The sequence below is a fragment of the Herpailurus yagouaroundi genome, unplaced genomic scaffold (genome assembly GCF_014898765.1).
Source record: "Herpailurus yagouaroundi ecotype Mexico unplaced genomic scaffold, PumYag 141, whole genome shotgun sequence".
NCBI lineage: Eukaryota > Metazoa > Chordata > Mammalia > Carnivora > Felidae > Herpailurus > Herpailurus yagouaroundi.
The window spans coordinates 232,082-251,340 of record NW_024412396.1 but is presented as its reverse complement, the minus strand read 5'-3'; the positions used below and the strand labels follow the sequence as shown (position 1 = coordinate 251,340).

The following is a 19,259-nucleotide window of genomic DNA, read 5'->3' as shown; positions in this document are numbered from 1 at the left end:
CCCCTCTTTTTCTCATGCTCATACTCTCTATCTCTCTCAAAATAAATAAACTTAAAAAAAATTGACAATCTGTTAAGGATGGGGAGGCATGTAGGACAGATTTGTGAACAGCTAACTATCACACAAGAAATAAATGAATGACATGTGCAGTAGAAGTACACACAACGTGCTATGGAAGAGGCAGTTAATTCCACCTGGGGAAAGGTTCCATTGATGACCTGGTATTTAGAATTTTGAAATGACTTCTTCAAAATGTTCACTGGTTGTTGGCCAGTTCTCAACTATTCACTGTCAGGAGGCTCACGGTTGGAACTCATCCAGGAATAACATACTAACATCACAGACCAATTTTAGAAACCTCCTAGAACTTTCTTCAAGGCATCCTTCATTTCTTTATTCCGGAGGCTGTAGATCATGGGGTTAAAAAAAGGGGTCAGAACTGAGTAGAATAGAGTTGTGAACTTCTGCATTCCCTCTGCTTGTCCTGACCCCGGGCTCACATATGTCATCATGACAGAGCCATAGAATAGAAACACAACAGCCAGATGTGAGGAGCACGTAGAAAAGGCCTTCTTCCGGCCAGCAACTGAGGGCACCTGCACTACAGCCCTCAGCACCAGGGTATAGGAGCCAGTAATGTAGAAAAAGGTGGCAAAGATGAGGAGTGAGCTCATGGTGCCACATATGAGAATAGTCCCTGGGATTGGGACACAGGTTGAAGCCAAGTCCAGCAGAGGACCCAGGTCACACAGGAAGTCATCAATCACGTTTGGGCCACAAAATGGTAGCTGGGTAACAAGTATCACTGGGATCAGAAACCAGAGAAAACCATAGACCCAGCAAAAGATGACCAGGCTGCAACAGAACTTCACAGTCATGATGGTGGGGTAATGCAGGGGGTGACAGATTGCCAGGAACCGGTCATAGGCCATGATGGACAGAAATAAGCATTCAGTTGTGCCTAGTGAGAAGAAGAAGTACAACTGGAGGAGGCACCAAGCAAAGGAGATGGTTTTGGTCTGGGAGAGGAAGTTGGCCAGCATGTTGGGCACATCAGAGTTGACATAGCAGATTTCCAGGAAGGAGAAGTTGGCCAGCAGAATATACATGGGGGTGTGGAGCCAGCGGTCCCAGTGCACCACACACACAATGGCCATGTTTCCAAGGAGCGTCATGATGTAAGTCATAAAGAATATGGAAAAGAGGAGGATCTGCATTTCCCAACGGCAAGGAAAGCCCAAGAGGATGAACTCACTCACAGTGTGAGAAATATTTCTGGCCTCCGAAGTCATTTCCTTCTATCCTGTGAGGATTGCAGCAGAAGTTCCATTACAAAAGGAGTCATGCCTCCTGATTCCTCCCCAGGAGAGAACACATTTTCCTGATCATAGGGGAGACCTAGACCAGGAGTTCCTATTTTTGATTGGGCACTTCAACAATATACTTGTTGAGTATACTTTTCTATATATGACTCTTCACTTTTAAACTATATACAGCCCACTGTCAATCAATATAGTAAATATTGGTAAATATTTTGAAAAAAGTTTTCTTAAAATAAAAGTAGAAAGTCAGGTATTTCCTTTCTGCATCTCTCATTGAGTTGTCCGGTGCAGCCAACTTTGGAGAACATTGGTCTAGACAATATACATAGGTGGCTGGCTGAAGCTAAATTGAGATATAAACATTGACATTGGCAATTCATCCATAAAAAAAAAAAATTAGAATTGACAGTTTTACCAAACAAAACAGTAAGATCAGATAAGTGATATAAAGGAGAGAACATGAGGCTTTGAAGCCAGGTATGAAAATAACCAGAGTGACTTTAAACAAGTTGCATTTTAGCACACTAAGTAACCATTTATAGGCCATTATTAGTGTCTCTTCTCTATCTGTAGGATGCTGTGGTACAAGGGCTCCAGACTCTGATATTATTAGCAACATATGGGGGAGCCTTTGAAAGGTGTAGATTCCTGGGCTCCACCTGGGTTTGGGATCCACTGGTGTGTGTCAGAGCACAAGCTCTGGAGACATGACAGTTCTGGGCTCTGCCACTTCCTGAGGAGCATTTCCTCAGGCAAGAATTTGACCTTTGAGACTATGTTTCTTTCTCTGTAAATTATGAACAGTCATACCTCCACAGTAAGGATGGCATGAAAATTGCATAGAATAATGTATGCAAAAGCAGTTTAAAATTATACAGTGCTACAGAAATATAAACTTTGGTAAACTGTTCAGGGCTTGTTATGCTAAACATTACACTCCTTTGTTAACCTTATAAATTAAATTGATTTTATTTATTTATTTATTTTATTTAAAAAATTTTTTTTGTGTTTTATTTTTTATTTTTTTATTTTTTTTGACTTAAAGATCTACTTTATTTTTTTCTTTTTTTCAATATATGAAATTTATTGTCAAATTGGTTTCCATATAAATTAAATTGATTTTAAAATGCAAAAGAATGTGTTTTCCTGTGGAATTTTAGCCATGTGACAGGCATAGTCCATGTTGTGTGTTTTCGTGTGCATGTACACACGTATGTGTGTATGAAAAAGAAAGTGCTTCTCAGTCGTTTCAGAGTACACTGAATGAAACTCCCTTATAAGCCTCTTTTTTTTTAAGTTTATTTATTTTGAGAGAGACAGAGACACCATGGGTGGGGGAGGGGCAGAGAGAGAGGGAGAGAGAATCCTAAGCAGGCTCCTGGGAGATCATGACCTGGGCTGAAACCAAGAGTTGGACACTTAACCCACTAAGCCACCCAGGTGCCCCTATAAGCACCCTTTTTTGCCTATCAAACATACCTATAAAGCACCCTTGAAGACCCTTTTTTGCCTATCAAACATATCAGAGCTCTCATCTTTTTCTTAATAGACTGTCTTCCTTGGTAAGGTTACCACTGCAACCATAAACAATAGGATCATTTTCCTGATGGCTACACTGTAGTTTGTATTAAAGCCACCTACTTTTGAAGCCACAAAACTTCCTGTGTGATCTCTTCCCCCACTGCTCCTACCCATGCCTGGCTCCTTTGTGGGATTTCCTGGGAAATAAGCAACAACCTTTATTCAAATGATCACAACAGAAGAGCAACAACAAATACTATTTCAAAATAGTCAGACATGGAAATCAGGGTTTTGATAGAACCTTTCTCCCTCTGGCATTCTTTAGTTTTGTGGTTTATTCAGCCCTGCAAGCCTGGCGCGCTCTCTCTCTCTCTCTCTCTCTCTCTCTCTCTCTCTCTCTCTTTGATACAGGGGGGCAGAGAGAAGCTTATCTAAATTTCAGCCTTGACCTAAGCCTAAGTTGAACCCAGAAGAAGTTTGGAATATGGGTATATCATCTCTGTTTTGCCTTTTTCCTCCTTTCCCATTTTAGAAGCTCAGAACTCAAATGCTCTATTTACCTTTTCTTGGCAACACCAGTTCTTTGGGGAAAAATCCAATAAACTCATGCATAAACTGAACCTCAGTGTCTGTGAAGACTTTAGCAGTTTTCCTTTTCCACATTATGTACACAAGGGCACATGACCAGCTGGCACACACACCAGATACAGTGGAGCAGCATTTATTGGGAGAAACTTGCAGACCCAGCATCAGTCACAGGCCTGCAGTCCCCTTGTTTTGCTCATTATAAGCACAGTGGCACACAGAAATCTAGGATATTACGTTTTAAGAAGGCACCTGAACTTTTAAGGCCTGAGGGTTTTGTTTTTTAGCTGTGTCATTAGGGAAGTGCTAACCCCTCCCCTGATGTGATTAGGGCCAGTATATAACATCAACATGAAGAAAATTTGGTTCTGGTCCTATTTCTAGAATCAGGTTTTGGGGCTGGGGGAGAGGGCTGCCAGCATTTCTCCTGGTGTGATTGGGGGCTGAAGTCCATTCAAACTTTGCAGTTGCAGCTCTAGGCTATGACAAGTTAACAGAGGATTCTCCCCCTCAGCCATGTGAAGGAGAAAGTCATTGCATTAAGCACTGGGCAATTGATGCTTCATTTCCATGGAACTTCACAGGAGGCAATTTACTCTTTGGGAGGGTGGCTTGAAAGAAATTTGTTTGAACAAGTTAACCCTTATGTCTGCCATAAGGGTTAGATGTAACCCTTATGGGTTTTTTGGAGGGCTTTCTTAATTACTCTATAGGGGAGCCATAGCAAGGGTTATTGCTTCCATTTCATGTATGAGGACATAAAGAATCAGAGATCAAATGCCGGAAATTCCAAAGCAGTAAGTGACAGGGTCAGGACACAAGTCTTTGCTTTCTAGCTCTTATTTTGCTATTTCCTCACCACGTAAGAGGATCTTCAGAGTAGATGTGTCTAAAATGGCACTCATCCCAGGGAAAAAAGTGTATCAGATTAATAAAATGAGCAACTGTTGATGCTATAGACATCATCACATCATCAGAGGGAAGAGGGGTGGCATCTCCCAAGCATCCCTTAAATTATACCACCTAGGTGGAATTGTGGGGTTTTTTTTCCTTTTATTTTTCATTTTTTACATGGCTAGCTCATTTTTTTTTCTTTTTTGTTTTTTGTATTAAGTTCAGACACACAAATACTATACTGAGTGTGGTAGTTATTTTACTCTTACCTGACTTTTCTGATATGCAGTGTTCAACTTCTCTACAGTGAAGAGGCAGGACAACTCTCATCCATCTATACAAAATTAAGATAAATGATTATCTTAAAGAAGTAATGGAAGTTTGTTTTGTTTTGTTTTTTAAAGAGATGATATTAAGCAACAATAGACTGAGGAGGCATCTAAGGGACCTACAGGCATGTTTCTTTGCAGTTTGGGGTGTTATAATTCTATTTGTTGCAGCTTTTGACTTATTACTACTTTTATTATTTAAACTTTTTTCACCAATTAGATAATGTTACCCTGTTTCTACCAGTGCCTGCCTGAGTCTCTGTTTCCCAGTTATCTTTGCAGCATAAAGGACAACTGATTCAATGTGCTATGTCCAAGGACTCACTTAAGTGAATAGCTGGATTCTGTTCCTTGTACTCTGGAGCAAATAAACTGTCAAGTCTGGCCTTCTGTTTCTTGGAATAACGTATTGCTCATATTCACTGGCCTCAGAGACATCATGGGTTTTAAAGTGATTTACAAAGTCACATTTTCTTATTGATCTGAATTTACTGAATCTTGGAGTGGGAGAGACTTTAGGGATTCTCTAGTCTCTCTTCCTACCAGCAGTAAGAACCCCTTTCTTCTGCTTTCTTGCTGGTTGGTCATCTAGCTTCTGTTGGAATAATCCATGACAAATAGCTCAATGAACTGCAGAACAGCTTTCAGTTTTAGAGATTGTAATAAACTTCCTTGTTCTCTCTTATGTTCCTGAGTCACGTTCCCATCTTGATGTGCCATCTTGGTCTCACTTCTGCCTCAGGGAAGGAGGGTTAACATTATGTGCCCATCATACACACACACTCTGTTAAGATTTTGACCATGCATTATCCTTCTTGGTCTTTCAACAACTACAGAAGTAGTAACTGGGCCACAAGAAGACAGTAAGTGGTGGTGCTGGGCAGATTGTATTCTTTCATTACATTATGCTGATGCTCAGAATAAGTCTACACAGCAGTATTTAGAATATCTGAGGAAGGGACTCATGTCTTCTTTGAATCTTCTCTATACTAAGCACTCTTGGTTTCTTTAAATTTGACGTAATTTCTAGGGTGCTCACCATCCTCGCTGCCTTTTGATTGTTCATGCCTTTCAGAAGATATGATCTTACTGAAACCAAACAGAGTGTCCTTTGTGCTGTGTGACTGACACAGAGCACAGTGTGCTATGATCTCTTTTGTTCTAGACTCATGCAGACTTAGGTTGACGTTAGCTTTTTTGGGCAGTAATTTTATATTTTAGACTTTTATTGAATTTTCATTTTACCAAAGTCCTTAGAGTTCATTCACAAGAACTTCTTTAAAGCCAGATTGGCCCCATGTGATGCTTGTGTCATTGAGTTTTCTAAGCAAGGGAGGTTAATTACTGAATTTCACTAAGTGTTTCAGTCAATTAAGATCTTAAGACTATCAAATACTAGCTTTCTTTCTATTTTTATTGCCTAGAATTTGATAAAATTTCTTTTGTTTCACCTATGTCTGATTAAAATATTATATACAACATGAGAAAGTCCTTTTTTTACTTAAAACTTTTTCTAGCTTAACATCTATTATCAACAATTGTTGATAGATGGCTAAGCTAAAAATAGATAAATAGTACAAAGGTGGTGAAAATGACATTGTATCTCTGGAAGACATTCTGGCATATATAATTGGATGGTTTATGAAAAGTTTTTAGAAGGAAAGTTTAGACTTTTTTGTTTTTGTTTTTGTTTTTTTATTTTATTTTATTTTTTTTTTAAATTTACATCCAAGTTAGCATGTAGTGCAACAATGATTTCAGGAGTAGATTCCTTAATGCCCCTTGCTCATTTAGCCCATCCCCCCTCCCAAAACCCCTCCAGTAACCCTCTGTTTATTCTCCATATTTAAGAGTTTCATGTTTTGTCCCCCTCCTTGTTTTTATATTATTTTTGCTTCCCTTCCCTTATGTTCATCTGTTTTGCATCTTAAAGTCCTCATATGAGTGAAGTCATATATTTGTCTTTCTCTGACTAATTTTGCTTTGCATAATACCCTCTAGTTCCATCTACATAGTTGCAAATGGCAAGATTTCACAAATTTTAGACTTTAAACTGGTACCCTCATTCACTTTCAGTTGTTTAGAATTTTTCTTTCATTCTCCAGAATCTTCTAAATACAGTAATAGTGGTTTTGAAATCACACCTGTAAATTCTTTCTGCATCCTGGGGTATAATTTGTCTAGGTCTGAGAAATTAAGCTTATTAATAGTGACTGAGTGCTGTTTCACTTAATTTTCCTGTCAATTCTCTCCTATACATGTGTTCTCCATTCTTTGGAAAGAAGATCATTTTTTGGAGCTGACCATATTTTAATTTAATTTAGATTGATGGGTGCCATGCCTTTCTCCAGAGGACAGGAGATGGCCCAGGCTTTTTTTTTTTTTTTTTTTTTTTTTTTTTAAATCTCGTAAACCTTGCAAGCAAGGAGACCCTCTCATTACGGTGCTATCAGCTTGTGTTGGAAGTTGTGTTCTCATTGAGATCTTAATGCAGTGAAAAGCTCACTCAGTTCCTCAGAGAAACCCATGCTTTCTTTATAATCACTTTATTTTACCGGTCTCTCTGTAGTCGTTTCTGTCTCTTTCTTTCTCTCACTCCATTGATTACTTTATTTTTCTTTTCCATAGAGTTACTTCTAAGATGACAGCATGACTTGGGATTTCTGACTCTGGAAAATTTAAGAACTGGCTGTAATACTACCCGTCTTCTTATAGTTATTTACTTGTATAAGTAAATAATAGTACTTCATACCATTTTCAGTAAAATATTTTTGTTTTTCATTTTTATAGTAAAATATTTTTAAATAACAGAATCAACTTCTTGACTGCTGTCCATCACGAACTTTAGTTCATTTTCTATTCGCCGTTACTTTGCTACTACTTATCGAACATTTATGTGCTACGGTACAGGCCTTTCAAGCTTCTTTTCTTTTTTTTTTTTTTTTCAACGTTTACTTATTTTTGGGACAGAGAGAGACAGAGCATGAACGGGCGAGGGGCAGAGAGAGAGGGAGACACAGAATCGGAAACAGGCTCCAGGCTCTGAGCCATCAGCCCAGAGCCCGACGCGGGGCTCGAACTCCCGGACCGCGAGATCGTGACCTGGCTGAAGTCGGACGCTTAACCGACTGCGCCACCCAGGCGCCCATCAAGCTTATTTTCTAAACTTCTTTTGACTTTATAGCTGATCCCTAACCTAAATGATTTCAATAACACAACAAAATTTTACTAAGCGCCTACTAAATTCTTGTATAATTTTCTATGCAAGGGCTGTTTTGGGAAGTGTCTTTATATTCCTGCATGGTGAAATGTCTTAAAAATTAGAAATATTTTTTTCAATAAAAGGGACATTTAAAGAAGTGAAAATGAAATTTCAGTGTAAGTTGTAGAAGTTAACTTCCCACCATTCTAGATGAAGGCTGGTAATTTAAGCTGAAAAAGATCATTTTTCTTTTGCTTTTCACATTAGCGTAGGTGAATAACCATGATACCAGTGTTGGTGAAGGTGCAATGCAATGACATTCAGAAGAACTTGTGGAGGGAATATAAACTTGTAAATTTTTTTTCTGACAGGCAATTTGGAAGCGCTAGAGCTTTAAAAACCTACGTGCCTATTAAATAAAAATCAGGGATGTGGAAAAAATTACTAATAAGTAAGTTCATTGTAGCAGTGCCTAAAAATTTCTGGGGCTCATGTTAAAATACAGACTCTGACTCAAACGGAAAAGATGTGGCTTGAGATTCTAAATTTTTAATGTGGAGAATTTGAATCACTATGCTGTATACCTGAGACTAATGTAACATTGTGTAACTAATGTAACATGAGGTAACTAGTATCAACTATACACAAATGAAAAAGAGGTTTTAAAAAAGCAATAGGGTAATGCTGGTTCTTTGAGTAGTAAAGGTTTATAAAGTTCTTTCCAGAGTTCTTTGTATAGCAAGGGTTTATGTAGTTCTTTATATACATTTGTGTAAAGAAAGTAAAAAATACAAAGGAATAGAAAAATTCTGTGAAGAAATAAAACTTAATAGTGGTAACTTTTTCAAGGTCAAATGATAGGTTACATAATTGTTTTCCTTTATACATATCTATATTTCTTAACTTTTTATGAGTAATATGTATCACTTTATAATCTGAAAGATAATTATTATAAAATATTGTTTTTGAAGGTACTTACTCTTCTGGACCTTCTACCTTCTCTGAGCACTTTTTATGACCTTTGTTATTCCTGAAATGTGCTAGGGAGTCCACAATTTGTGTCATGTTTGACTTACCATGTAGGATGTCGTCTCCCCTTCACTTGCTGCTTGGGTTTAAAGCCTCTCAGGTCAGCTACTGTGCCAGGGTTGAGGAGAAAGGGAAGGTTCCCAACAGGGCATCCTGAGGTTACATTTTACTTTTGGGTCACCTATATCATTTCATAAACCTAGGGCAGGGATAAGAAGTTAAATTAAAAAAATTGAGTGCAACATTGTGAGAAATGATAACCTTCAGCTTCTGGAGAGGATTTGTACTGTTACTTCTCTCTCATTAGAAAGAGTCATATCTTATCTTCAGTCTACTTTTCTTCCCTAAAAGCAACAGAAAGGAAGTTGATATTAGTTTCCATTCTGGGTTTTACTTTTCTTCAATAAACTTTATGGAGAATGCTGTCGTTTAGAATAAGGTCACAAATACTGTGATGATAGTAGAACAGAGTAAATGAAGGCAATATAATTATCTTTTATTTTTCTTTTGCCTTTCCAGTTGACAACTTTTGAAAGTAATGGTTTCATATTCAACTAGAAATGTAGTTTCTCAAACTCAGATTTCCACACTCAAAATATAACACATATTTTTCTCTGTCCCCCAATCATGCAGTATAGGCACCAGCCCTTTGTTGAAGGAATTGATTCAAGAACTGATTGAGAATAGGAAACAGAGTCTGCAGATAAGCCTTAACCTGGATCTGAGTGCTATCCCTTGAGCTTTCAATTTTAGTGCATTTGGGGAAATTTTTTTTTTGAAGTTGGAAAAAATGAGTATTTTTCCCCTCCCATCAGTGATGAGAATGAAAACTTGGCTTCTCCACTTGTTCCGTGAAACTATTGCTGGGCCAAAGCCAGCTTCCCTAAAGGGATTCTTTGCTGAGATTCCCTCAGCTGGATGAACATTACCCCAAGGACCCATGTTTTGATGATTCTTTTTCCAAACGTCTGATATTCCTTTTCTCATATTGGACCAGTGAGTCTACTCCATCTGTTTGCACTGTCCATTTGACATGCAGTTCTGAGCCTCTTTCTCAGATTAAAGGGACACCTATTTCGATTATTCATTTTTAAATTCATTACCTGAATCCAAAAGTCAATCCAAGCCTGTACCTTCCCATTTCCTTTGCCATCAAATATTAGCAGTTGATATTTATTGAAAGCTTCCTTTGTGCAAGGCAGTAAAATGAGTAACTTTTTTGAATAAGTTCATTTAACTCCCATAAGAATCCAACATGTTAAATGTTGCCATTGTTTTTATTTTACAGTAAAGTCATTAAAGTTTAGGTTAATTAATTTGTTCAAGGTTTTTCACCTAATAAATGGGAATGCCAATATCTGAATTTAGTTGTCTCTGAGAACAGAGCCTGAGTTTTTAAATACTAACCTATTTACCCTTCATCATCACTTGGGAGGGAAGGAAAACAATGCTTACTGATAACTCATTTCATGCCAGGCAATGTGACAAAATCTTATAAAAATGTAATTTTATTTAATCTTTGCAACACTCTGTTGCAATTTTAAAAAATTCTGACTACTAAAGTAATATGTGTTTAAATAAAAATTTGGAAGATTCAGAAGAGTTTAAAGAGCTATAAAATTACTAATAATTTTATCAAGTAGACATAAATTCAGATAAAAATTTGGCATATTTGCTCTGTTTTGTTCTAAATTTTTTTCTTTATACATATGAGGTCATATAGCATTTATAATTAGTATCCTGCTTATATAAGCATTTTAAAAATGTAATTAAAACTCTTAAATGCTACATAATAGTGAGTGTTATTTTTATAACATTTCCCGAGTGTATTCAGGCTATTTTGAATTTTCCAATCTTAAAATAATGCAATAAAAATCTTTGGGTTTTAATGTTTGCTTAGAGTTTTAGAATATTTCCCTGGAATAGATTGTTTCAAAGAAAATTATGTCAAAATTATATATATAGTTTTTAAAAGATATATATAATTTGGGGTGCCTGGGTGTCTCAGTGTTTAAGTGTCTGAGTCTTGCTTTTGGCTCAGGTCATGATCTCAGGGTTTGGTTTGTGGGTTCAGCCCTGTGTAGGGCTCCACGCTCTCTGCCCTTCCCCTACTCCCTTGCCATGTGTGCTTGTGCACTTTCTTTCTCAAAAGAAATACATTTTAAAAAAGGATTTATATAATTTAATGCTCACAACACATATTGCCAAATCACCTTCCAAAATATATTCTCAAAAGATGTGTTGATGAGGATGCCATCTTCTGGAATCCTTATTGGATATGGATGGTATTAAAAAAATTATCTCTATATTGATTGAAGAAAAACATTCATGTCTCATTTTTATAGTTGCATTTTTTTTGGCTTCTAATTTTGTCATTTTTATCCAGTTTTATTGAGATATAATTAACATACAACACTGTATAAAATTATGATATACAGCATAATGATTTGATTTACATATATTGTGAAATGATTACCACAGTAAGTTTAGTTACCATCCATCATCTCATATAGATACAAAAATAAGAAAAAAATTCTCTTGCTATGTGAACTCTTAGGATTTACTCTCTTAACAACTTTTATATATATTATAGGACAGTGTTAACTATAGTTATTATATTGTACATTTCATCCCTACTATTTATCTTTTAACTGGAAATTTGTACGTTTTGACCACCTTTATCCAATTTCCTCTTCACCTATTCCCTGCCTCTGATAATCACAAATCTGATCACATATTCTGATTTTTTTTTTTAAGATTGTACCTATAAGTAAGATTATGCAGTATTTGTCTTTATCTGACTTATTTCACTTAGCATAATGCCCTCAAAGCCCATCCATTCTGTTGCAAATGGCAGGGTTCCCTGCTTTTAAATAGTTGAGTAATACTCCATTGTATATATATGCCACAACTACTTTATCCATTTATCCAATGATGGACACTTAGGTTGTTTCTATGTTTTGGCTATTGTAAATAATGCTGCTTTGAACAGGGTTGTGCAGTTATCTCTTCAATATAGTGTTTTTGTTTCCTTCAGCTATATTCCCAGAAGTGGAATTGCTGAATCATATGATAGTTCTATTTTTAATTTTTTGTGGAACCTCCATACTGTTTTCCACACTGGCTGTACCAATATACAGTCACATTAACCATGCTCAAAGGTTCCCTTTTCTCCAAATCCTTGCCAGGATTTGCTATCTCTTGCCTTTTTGATGATAGGCATCCTGACAGGTGTGAGGTGATATCTATCCCATTGTAGTTCAGATCTGCATTTTCCTAATGATGAGTAATGTTGAGCATCTTTTTATGTGTCTGTTGGCCTTCTGTATGTCTTCTTTTTTTTTTTTTTAATTAATCTGTATGCCTTCTTTGGAAAAAATCTCTATCCTGGTCTGTTACTTTTATTTATTTATTTATTTATTTATTTATTTATTTTGCTGTGGAGTTGTATAAATTCTTTATATATATTGCATATTAACCACTTATCAGATACATGGTTTGCGAACATTTTTTTCTCATTCTATAGTTTGTCTTTTCATTATGTTGGTTATTTCTTTTACTGTGAAGAAGACTTTTTATTTGATATAGTCCCACTTGTTGGTTTTTTGTTTTGTTGCTTGTGCTTTGTGTGTTTATTAAAAAAGTCATTGCCAAGATATATGTCAAAGGGCTTCTTTATTTTTTTAAGGAATTTTATGGTTTCAGATCTTACAGTTACGTCTTTAACTCATTTCAAGTTAATTTTTGTGAGTTGTATAAGATAGAGGTCTAATTTCATTCTTTTATATGTGAATATCCAGTTTTCCCCGCACTATTTATTGAAGAGACTGTCTTTTCTCCAATGAGTATTCTTGGCCCCCTTGTCAAATACAGTTAACCATAAACGCATGGGTTCATTTCTGGGCTCCTGAGTCGTTCCATTGGTCTATGCACCTGTTTTTGTGGCAATACCATACTATCGTTATTACTATAGTTTTGTAAATTCGTTTGATATAAGAAGATTTTGATACCTCTAGATTTGTTTTTATTTCTCAAGATTGCTTTGGAGTCTTCTGTGTTTTATTTTTTTAATAATTAAAAATTTTTTTCTTAATGTTTATTTTTGAGAGAGAGACAGAGAGAGAGAGAGAGAGACAGAGACAGAGACAGACAGATGATAGGAAGCAGGCTCTGTGCTGACAGCTCAGAGCCTGATGGAACTCAGACCCTCATACTGTGAGATCATGACCTGACCTGCAGTTGAACACCTAACTGACTGGGCCACTCAGTCTCCCATTTCTGTGGTTCCATATAAGTTTTATGATTGTTTTTCCTCAGTCTGTGAAAAATATGATTGGAATTTTGATAGGAATCTTATTGAATTTGTAGATTGCTTTGGGTAGTATGGACATTTTAACAATATTAATACTTCTAATCCATGAATTTAGAATATCTTTCCATTTACGTGTATCTGCTTTAATTTCTTTCATTAGTGTCTTAGACATCAATCTTTATCACAAAGACTAAAATACTGGAAATAGCTATGGTATCATTTATTTCACTCTGAAAATCGACAAGCAGTTGAGTCACCAAAAGGTCAAGAAAAGGAAGAAAGGAGGGGCACCTGCTATGGAATATATTGCTTATGTCTTTGTGTCTTATCTGTTGTGATAATAATTTAAAATGCCATTTTGTGAGTGTAAGAGGAAATTGATATGACCAAATTGTATCTGTTCTTATCTGACTCAGTGGTTCTTAGTGGATAGAGTGAAGTTTTTAGGTTCTAAATGTTCCTCAAGAAGTCTAAGAAGACAGCAGGTATATACTTCCAGCAAGTCAGAGATTGTGCATCCAAGTTGCCTCCTTCTCCTGACCCACAAAAAAAAAAAAAAAAAAAAAAAAAAAAAAAAATTGTGCCCTAGAGGGCAATTAGGACATCTCCCGGTGTTCCTTTTGGGTGGGTCCTCAGGATAAAGCAAACAAACTGAAGTGAGGAGAGACAAAGAGATATCCTTTCCTTAAATAATAATCCTGTCAGAGCCAGAAGTAGTTGAATGCTAGAAACTGATACTTTCTCCTGCAGGTGGGACCCTTGGATTTCACTGGAGGTTAGACATATCTCACTAGAGTGAGTGTTAATGAATCCCTATTTTATTTTATCTTCCACACAATGGATGACTAATATATATGTGCTAAATGAATGAATAGATAGATGTCTTTAGGAAGCCACTTAATTGAGAATTTCACCAGATGATATATCACCTATGCAAAGTGGCCAGATGGGATGGGCACCGTGAGTTTTCTCTTTGATAGAATTCCTGTGAAAATGAACATTACTCTCTGTAAAATTCCTCACATACAAGAAAACAAATCCTGGTGAAATTTTTCACATGTTTCAAGCTTAAGGGTCTTATTGCCTCTTAAAAATTTCTAAACCAAGTTTTAGTCATTTGTATTATGAAAAACTCAGCCTTCTTTGACAGGTCTCATAATTTTATTATCTCCTCTGATCATATAATTATCTACCTTGTAACAGAGCTTTCAATATGGTAACTTTCTCCACAATCAGTCCAAATTGCTTCCCACTCTCTCCAAATCACCTTGCTGTTTTTTTCTTATAATCACAATCACCTCAGTGATCAGGGTCTTTTGTATTATATAGTGTTCTGTCCTGTTTATTGTTTGCTTTGCTTAAAACATGCTCATCCAGGTGGATGCTGAAAAAGATGCTGAGATGGCACAGGGTGGTGGGAGGGTGTTCCATGTTACTAGTTCCTATTCGTCTTAGGTCAGAGTGAGAGGGGAGACCACAGGCGATGCAGTATCCTGTAGCAGGCAGAGGAGGGGACAGACCTCCTGACATTACTATTTGATCACTCTCTCTGTGCTTCTTTACCTAGCAATCTATTTGGGTTATATTGATCATGGACTTTGGGATCATACAAACCTGGGTTCAAGTCTTGTCTCTTTGATTTATTACCCTTTGACACAGGAAACTATTGAATATTTCTAAAATCTTGAAGTTTTTCTCTGGATAAAAAAAAAAAAGTTTTATCAGTCCAGACCTAGGGACACAATTTCACTTCTGCCCTCCCAGCTTTCACGTATGTAAGTCAGTAGAGGAGAGAGTTGTGCCTGGACTCATAAGTTTAATTAAAATGGATTTTTCCCCCCAAGAAGAATTTTCCTAATAATCGTTCATTTCGGGAAACCCACGAAAATCTGTAACAAAATCTGTAGTTGAAGTGCTGTGTGAAAGGGACTGAAAGCAGAATATAAGCCAACAAGTTGGAATCAGAGAAAGGAAAATTGTATAGAATAATGTCAAAAGGGGCTCAATTCAAGAAGTAAGGAGTAATTAAAGTGATTGCAATGATCAAATTGGGCTTCTTTGGGCCATTCTGTAATGAAGGTATAATGTTTTTATCGAGAGATTTATTCTGAGGTCCAAATGCAATTTTAGAACATGTTTTCAAATGTTAGTGGCATGGAAGTGCATTAATCTCATATCATTCCTAAGATTGAATATGCAAAAGGAGAAGAATGTGTATGAAAGCTGAATATTATTTTTCTTTTTAGGTTCAAACAAATACTTTTTAGGAAGAACCAGCTCATATTTTGCTTATGGTAATAAATAAATAAAATGGCAATAAAATGAGCCCTTCCACACTGAACATTTACTTTATGGTAAGCACTGTGTTAGGTGCTTCATGGACATGATTATATTTTGTTAACAGTAGGTGCTATTACCCTGATTTTGCAGATAAAGAAATTGAAACTCAGAGAAAGAGAAAGTCACTTGTTGCAGGTCATAAATCTTATATTAAAAAGGGCTAGGATTTCAGTTAAGTCTTTCTGAATTCTGACTCTTTATTTTCCTTTAAAACTAAAAAAAAAACCCATTTCTAATTATGGTAAAACTGACACCTCATTATTTTTTTTTAAGTTTAGCTAATTTTTTAAAAAATATAATTTATTGTCAAATTGGTTTCCATACAACACCCAGTGTTCATCCCAACAAGTGCCCTCCTCAATGGCCATCACTCACTTTCCTCTCTCCCCTTGGGTAAATTCCTAGCAGTGCTATTGCTGGGTCATAGAGCAGTTCTATTTTTAATTTTTTGAGGAACCTCCCCACTGTTTTCTAGAGCAGCTGCACCAGTTTGCATGACACCTCATTCTTAAACACTTTGACTTTCTACTTAGAAAACATTAAGGTGTCAAGCTTTTTGTTTTTTCACTAAGCTCTATATATTTAAAATGAAAATTGAGGGAAAATGATATAAAATACATAGAAAATAAAAATGGGCGGAAAACCTGTTTCAACTAAAAAGTAAAGTATGTGATATCATTTTGAAAAATAGTAAACTGGCAAATTTTACAAAGGGACTGAAATACTATATAGCTAACATGAATAAAAGGGATTCCACATTGGATAATTTGAATCAAATTAAAATAAATTAATTTAATTGTTTTTAAAGTACATGATACATTCCTAAGTTAGACTGGGAATTGCTGAATTATCATTCAGTTATTTATGAACCCTCTTTTTTTTTTATTTTTTTTTCAACGTTTATTTATTTTTTGGGGGACAGAGAGAGACAGAGCATGAACGGGGGAGGGGCAGAGAGAGGGAGACACAGAATCGGAAACAGGCTCCAGGCTCTGAGCCATCAGCCCAGAGCCTGACGCGGGGCTCGAACTCACAGACCGCGAAATCGTGACCTGGCTGAAGTCGGACGCTCAACCGACTGCGCCACCCAGGCGCCCCTGAACCCTCCTTTATCTTACATACTGTGCTTCTAAGTCACTAGTCTAAGCTCTATATTTTACTTTCATTGCTCTCCATTCAAATCTTCTAAAACAATCTTCCCTGAATTCAAACTTCTCTGGCACCCATATGGTAAAATAGTAGTTCTCAAAAGCCGAGCATTGTTTTTGTCACACTAGAATCATCTGGGGATGCAAGTCTTTAATGGAAAGTAATTAATGAATTAATGTATTCATTTATGGATGTGTATTTTCATTGTGATGTACCAAGCTTCTATAATAATGTAGATAAATAGGGAGAATTTATGGATCTTGTGATGTTGATTGAAATGATATGTTGGCAATAAAATATTTCAGTGCAGTTTGAGGGCATAAATTCCTTCCTAAAGCTTATTAGCTATACTTGAGTTAAATAAAGTGAGCAGTTGAAGTGTACAGGCTAAAATTGGAAGAAAAAGCTCTAGAGAAAACATTTAAAGTAAAGTAATATTTAAAGTAACAACACTGCTAGGAATTTACCCAAGGGATACAGGAGTACTGATGCATAGGGGCACTTGTACCCCAATGTTTATAGCAGCACTCTCAACAATAGCCAAATTGTGGAAAGAGCCTAAATGTCCATCAACTGATGAATGGATAAAGAAATTGTGGTTTATATACACAATGGAATACTACGTGGCAATGAGAAAGAATGAAATATGGCCTTTTGTAGCAACGTGGATGGAACTGGAGAGTGTGGCTAAGTGAAATAAGCCATACAGAGAAAAACAGATACCACATGGTTTCACTCTTATGTGGATCTTGAGAAACTTAACAGAAACCCATGGGGGAGGGGAAGGAAAAAAAAAAAAAGAGGTTAGAGTGGGAGAGAGCCAAAGCATAAGAGACTGTTGAGAACTGAGAGCAAACTGAGGGTTGATGGGGGGTGGGAGGGAGGAGAGGGTGGGTGATGGGTATTGAGGAGGGCACCTTTTGGGATGAGCACTGGGTGTTGTATGGAAACCAATTTGACAATAAATTTCATATATTGAAAAAATAAATTAAAAAAAAATAAAAAAAATAAAGTAATATTACCAGTGGTGTTTTTTCTATTTGTCTTATAACAGAGCTATTTTGATACAAATTCTTCATGTTGACTAAATATTAATATTCCAGTTTTTCTCTACTTAAAATACTGCCTGGTTCTGATGAGAAGTTGAGGTATGGAGGGCTGAGTAAAATAGGAGATTCTTATTATGCAGTTCTGATTACATCTGTGCACATTCTAGGTTGGAAAGAAATGTATGTTTTGCCTAACAATAATGTCACTGCTGTCATTCATGAATTCAGCCTCCTGGGTTTCTCGTGTAGTCAAGAAATAGAACTTCTCCTTTTTGTTTTGTTCTCTGTCATCTACATCTTGACCTTGTTGGGCAACAGTGCTATTATCTGTGCTGTGTGGTGGAACCAGCAACTCCACACCCCTATGTATACTTTATTGGCCAACTTCTCTTTCCTGGAGATCTGCTACATCAGTTCCAGTGTACCCAACATGTTGCTCAACTTCCTATCCAAGACCAAGACCATCTCTTATAATGGCTGCATCTTACAGTTCTACATCTTCCTCTCTCTTTGTGCTACAGAACTCTTCTTTCTGGCCCTCATGGCATTAGATAGGTATGTTGCCATCTGCCACCCACTGCACTATTCTACCATAATGACTGGGAAAGTCTGTGGAACCCTTGTGTCTGCTTGCTGGGTGGGTGGCTTTCTCTGGTTGGTGACCCCAGCCATACTTATCTCCCAAGTTCCATTTTGTGGTTCAAATGTCCTTGACCACTACCTGTGTGATCTTGGGGCAATGCTGGCCATATCATGTTTACCTGTCCCCAAGACAACTCTGACTTGTAGCATTTTCAGTGCTGTGATAACATTCATCACTTTGTTCTATATCCTTGTGTCCTACACACTGGTCCTTCGAGCTGTGGTTCAGGTTCCCAAAGGTTCAGGTAGGAAAAAAGCCTTCTCCACGTGTGCCTCCCACCTGATAGTGGTGTCCCTATTTTATGGCTCAGTCATGGTGATGTATGTAAGCCCAGGGGCAGCCAATCAGCCTGGTATGCAGAAGTTCTTGACCATGTTATACTCAATTGCAACTCCACTTTTAAACCCTCTGATCTACAGCCTCAGGAATAAGGAGATGAAAGTTGTCCTGAGGAAAGTTATGTGTAAAGTTTAGAAATAATTCCTGAATGGGAGATGGCATAGTGCAATAGATTCCTTTTGAGTTCTGTTATAAAGAATATAGAAAAATTATACTTAAAAGTAGGAAAAGGAGCTAGATCTAGAATGTGTCCACATGAGAATTCCTTAAAATTCCAAGCTTGTCTGCATTCTGTATTGATTGAATGACTATGGTCAAGTTACTCAAATTGTTATTTGAGTATCTGTTATTTGAGTTATCTGTTTTTCCAATTTTAACTGGAGATGACCTTAATAATCATATCTATATTATAGAATGTTTGAGATTAAATGACTTACTATATGGAATCATTTAAAATAGTGCCTGGCTCTCAATAAATATTATATGATATGATAATATATTATTATTAATAACAATTATATCCAAATTTATTATCATTAGCTATC

At 36.6% G+C, this 19,259-nt stretch overlaps 2 protein-coding genes across 2 annotated transcripts; one reads left to right on the top strand and one right to left on the bottom strand.

The window, feature by feature from the left end:
* Positions 1-350: 350 nt before the first annotated feature.
* LOC121031359 (olfactory receptor 11H6-like) lies at positions 351-1,292 on the bottom strand. The gene has a single exon (XM_040476468.1). It carries the CDS (start codon positions 1,290-1,292, stop codon positions 351-353), a length of 942 nt encoding a protein of 313 aa, XP_040332402.1.
* A 16,618-nt stretch (positions 1,293-17,910) lies between these two features.
* On the top strand, positions 17,911-18,849 carry LOC121031358 (olfactory receptor 11H6-like). Its single transcript, XM_040476467.1, has one exon. It carries the CDS (start codon positions 17,911-17,913, stop codon positions 18,847-18,849), a length of 939 nt encoding a protein of 312 aa, XP_040332401.1.
* The last annotated feature ends 410 nt before the right edge of the window (positions 18,850-19,259 follow it).

Coding starts and splice junctions, on each gene's coding strand:
- LOC121031359 (XM_040476468.1), bottom strand. CDS start 1,292: ATGACTTCGGAGGCCAGAAATATTTCTCACACTGTGAGTGAGTTCATC.
- LOC121031358 (XM_040476467.1), top strand. CDS start 17,911: ATGTATGTTTTGCCTAACAATAATGTCACTGCTGTCATTCATGAATTC.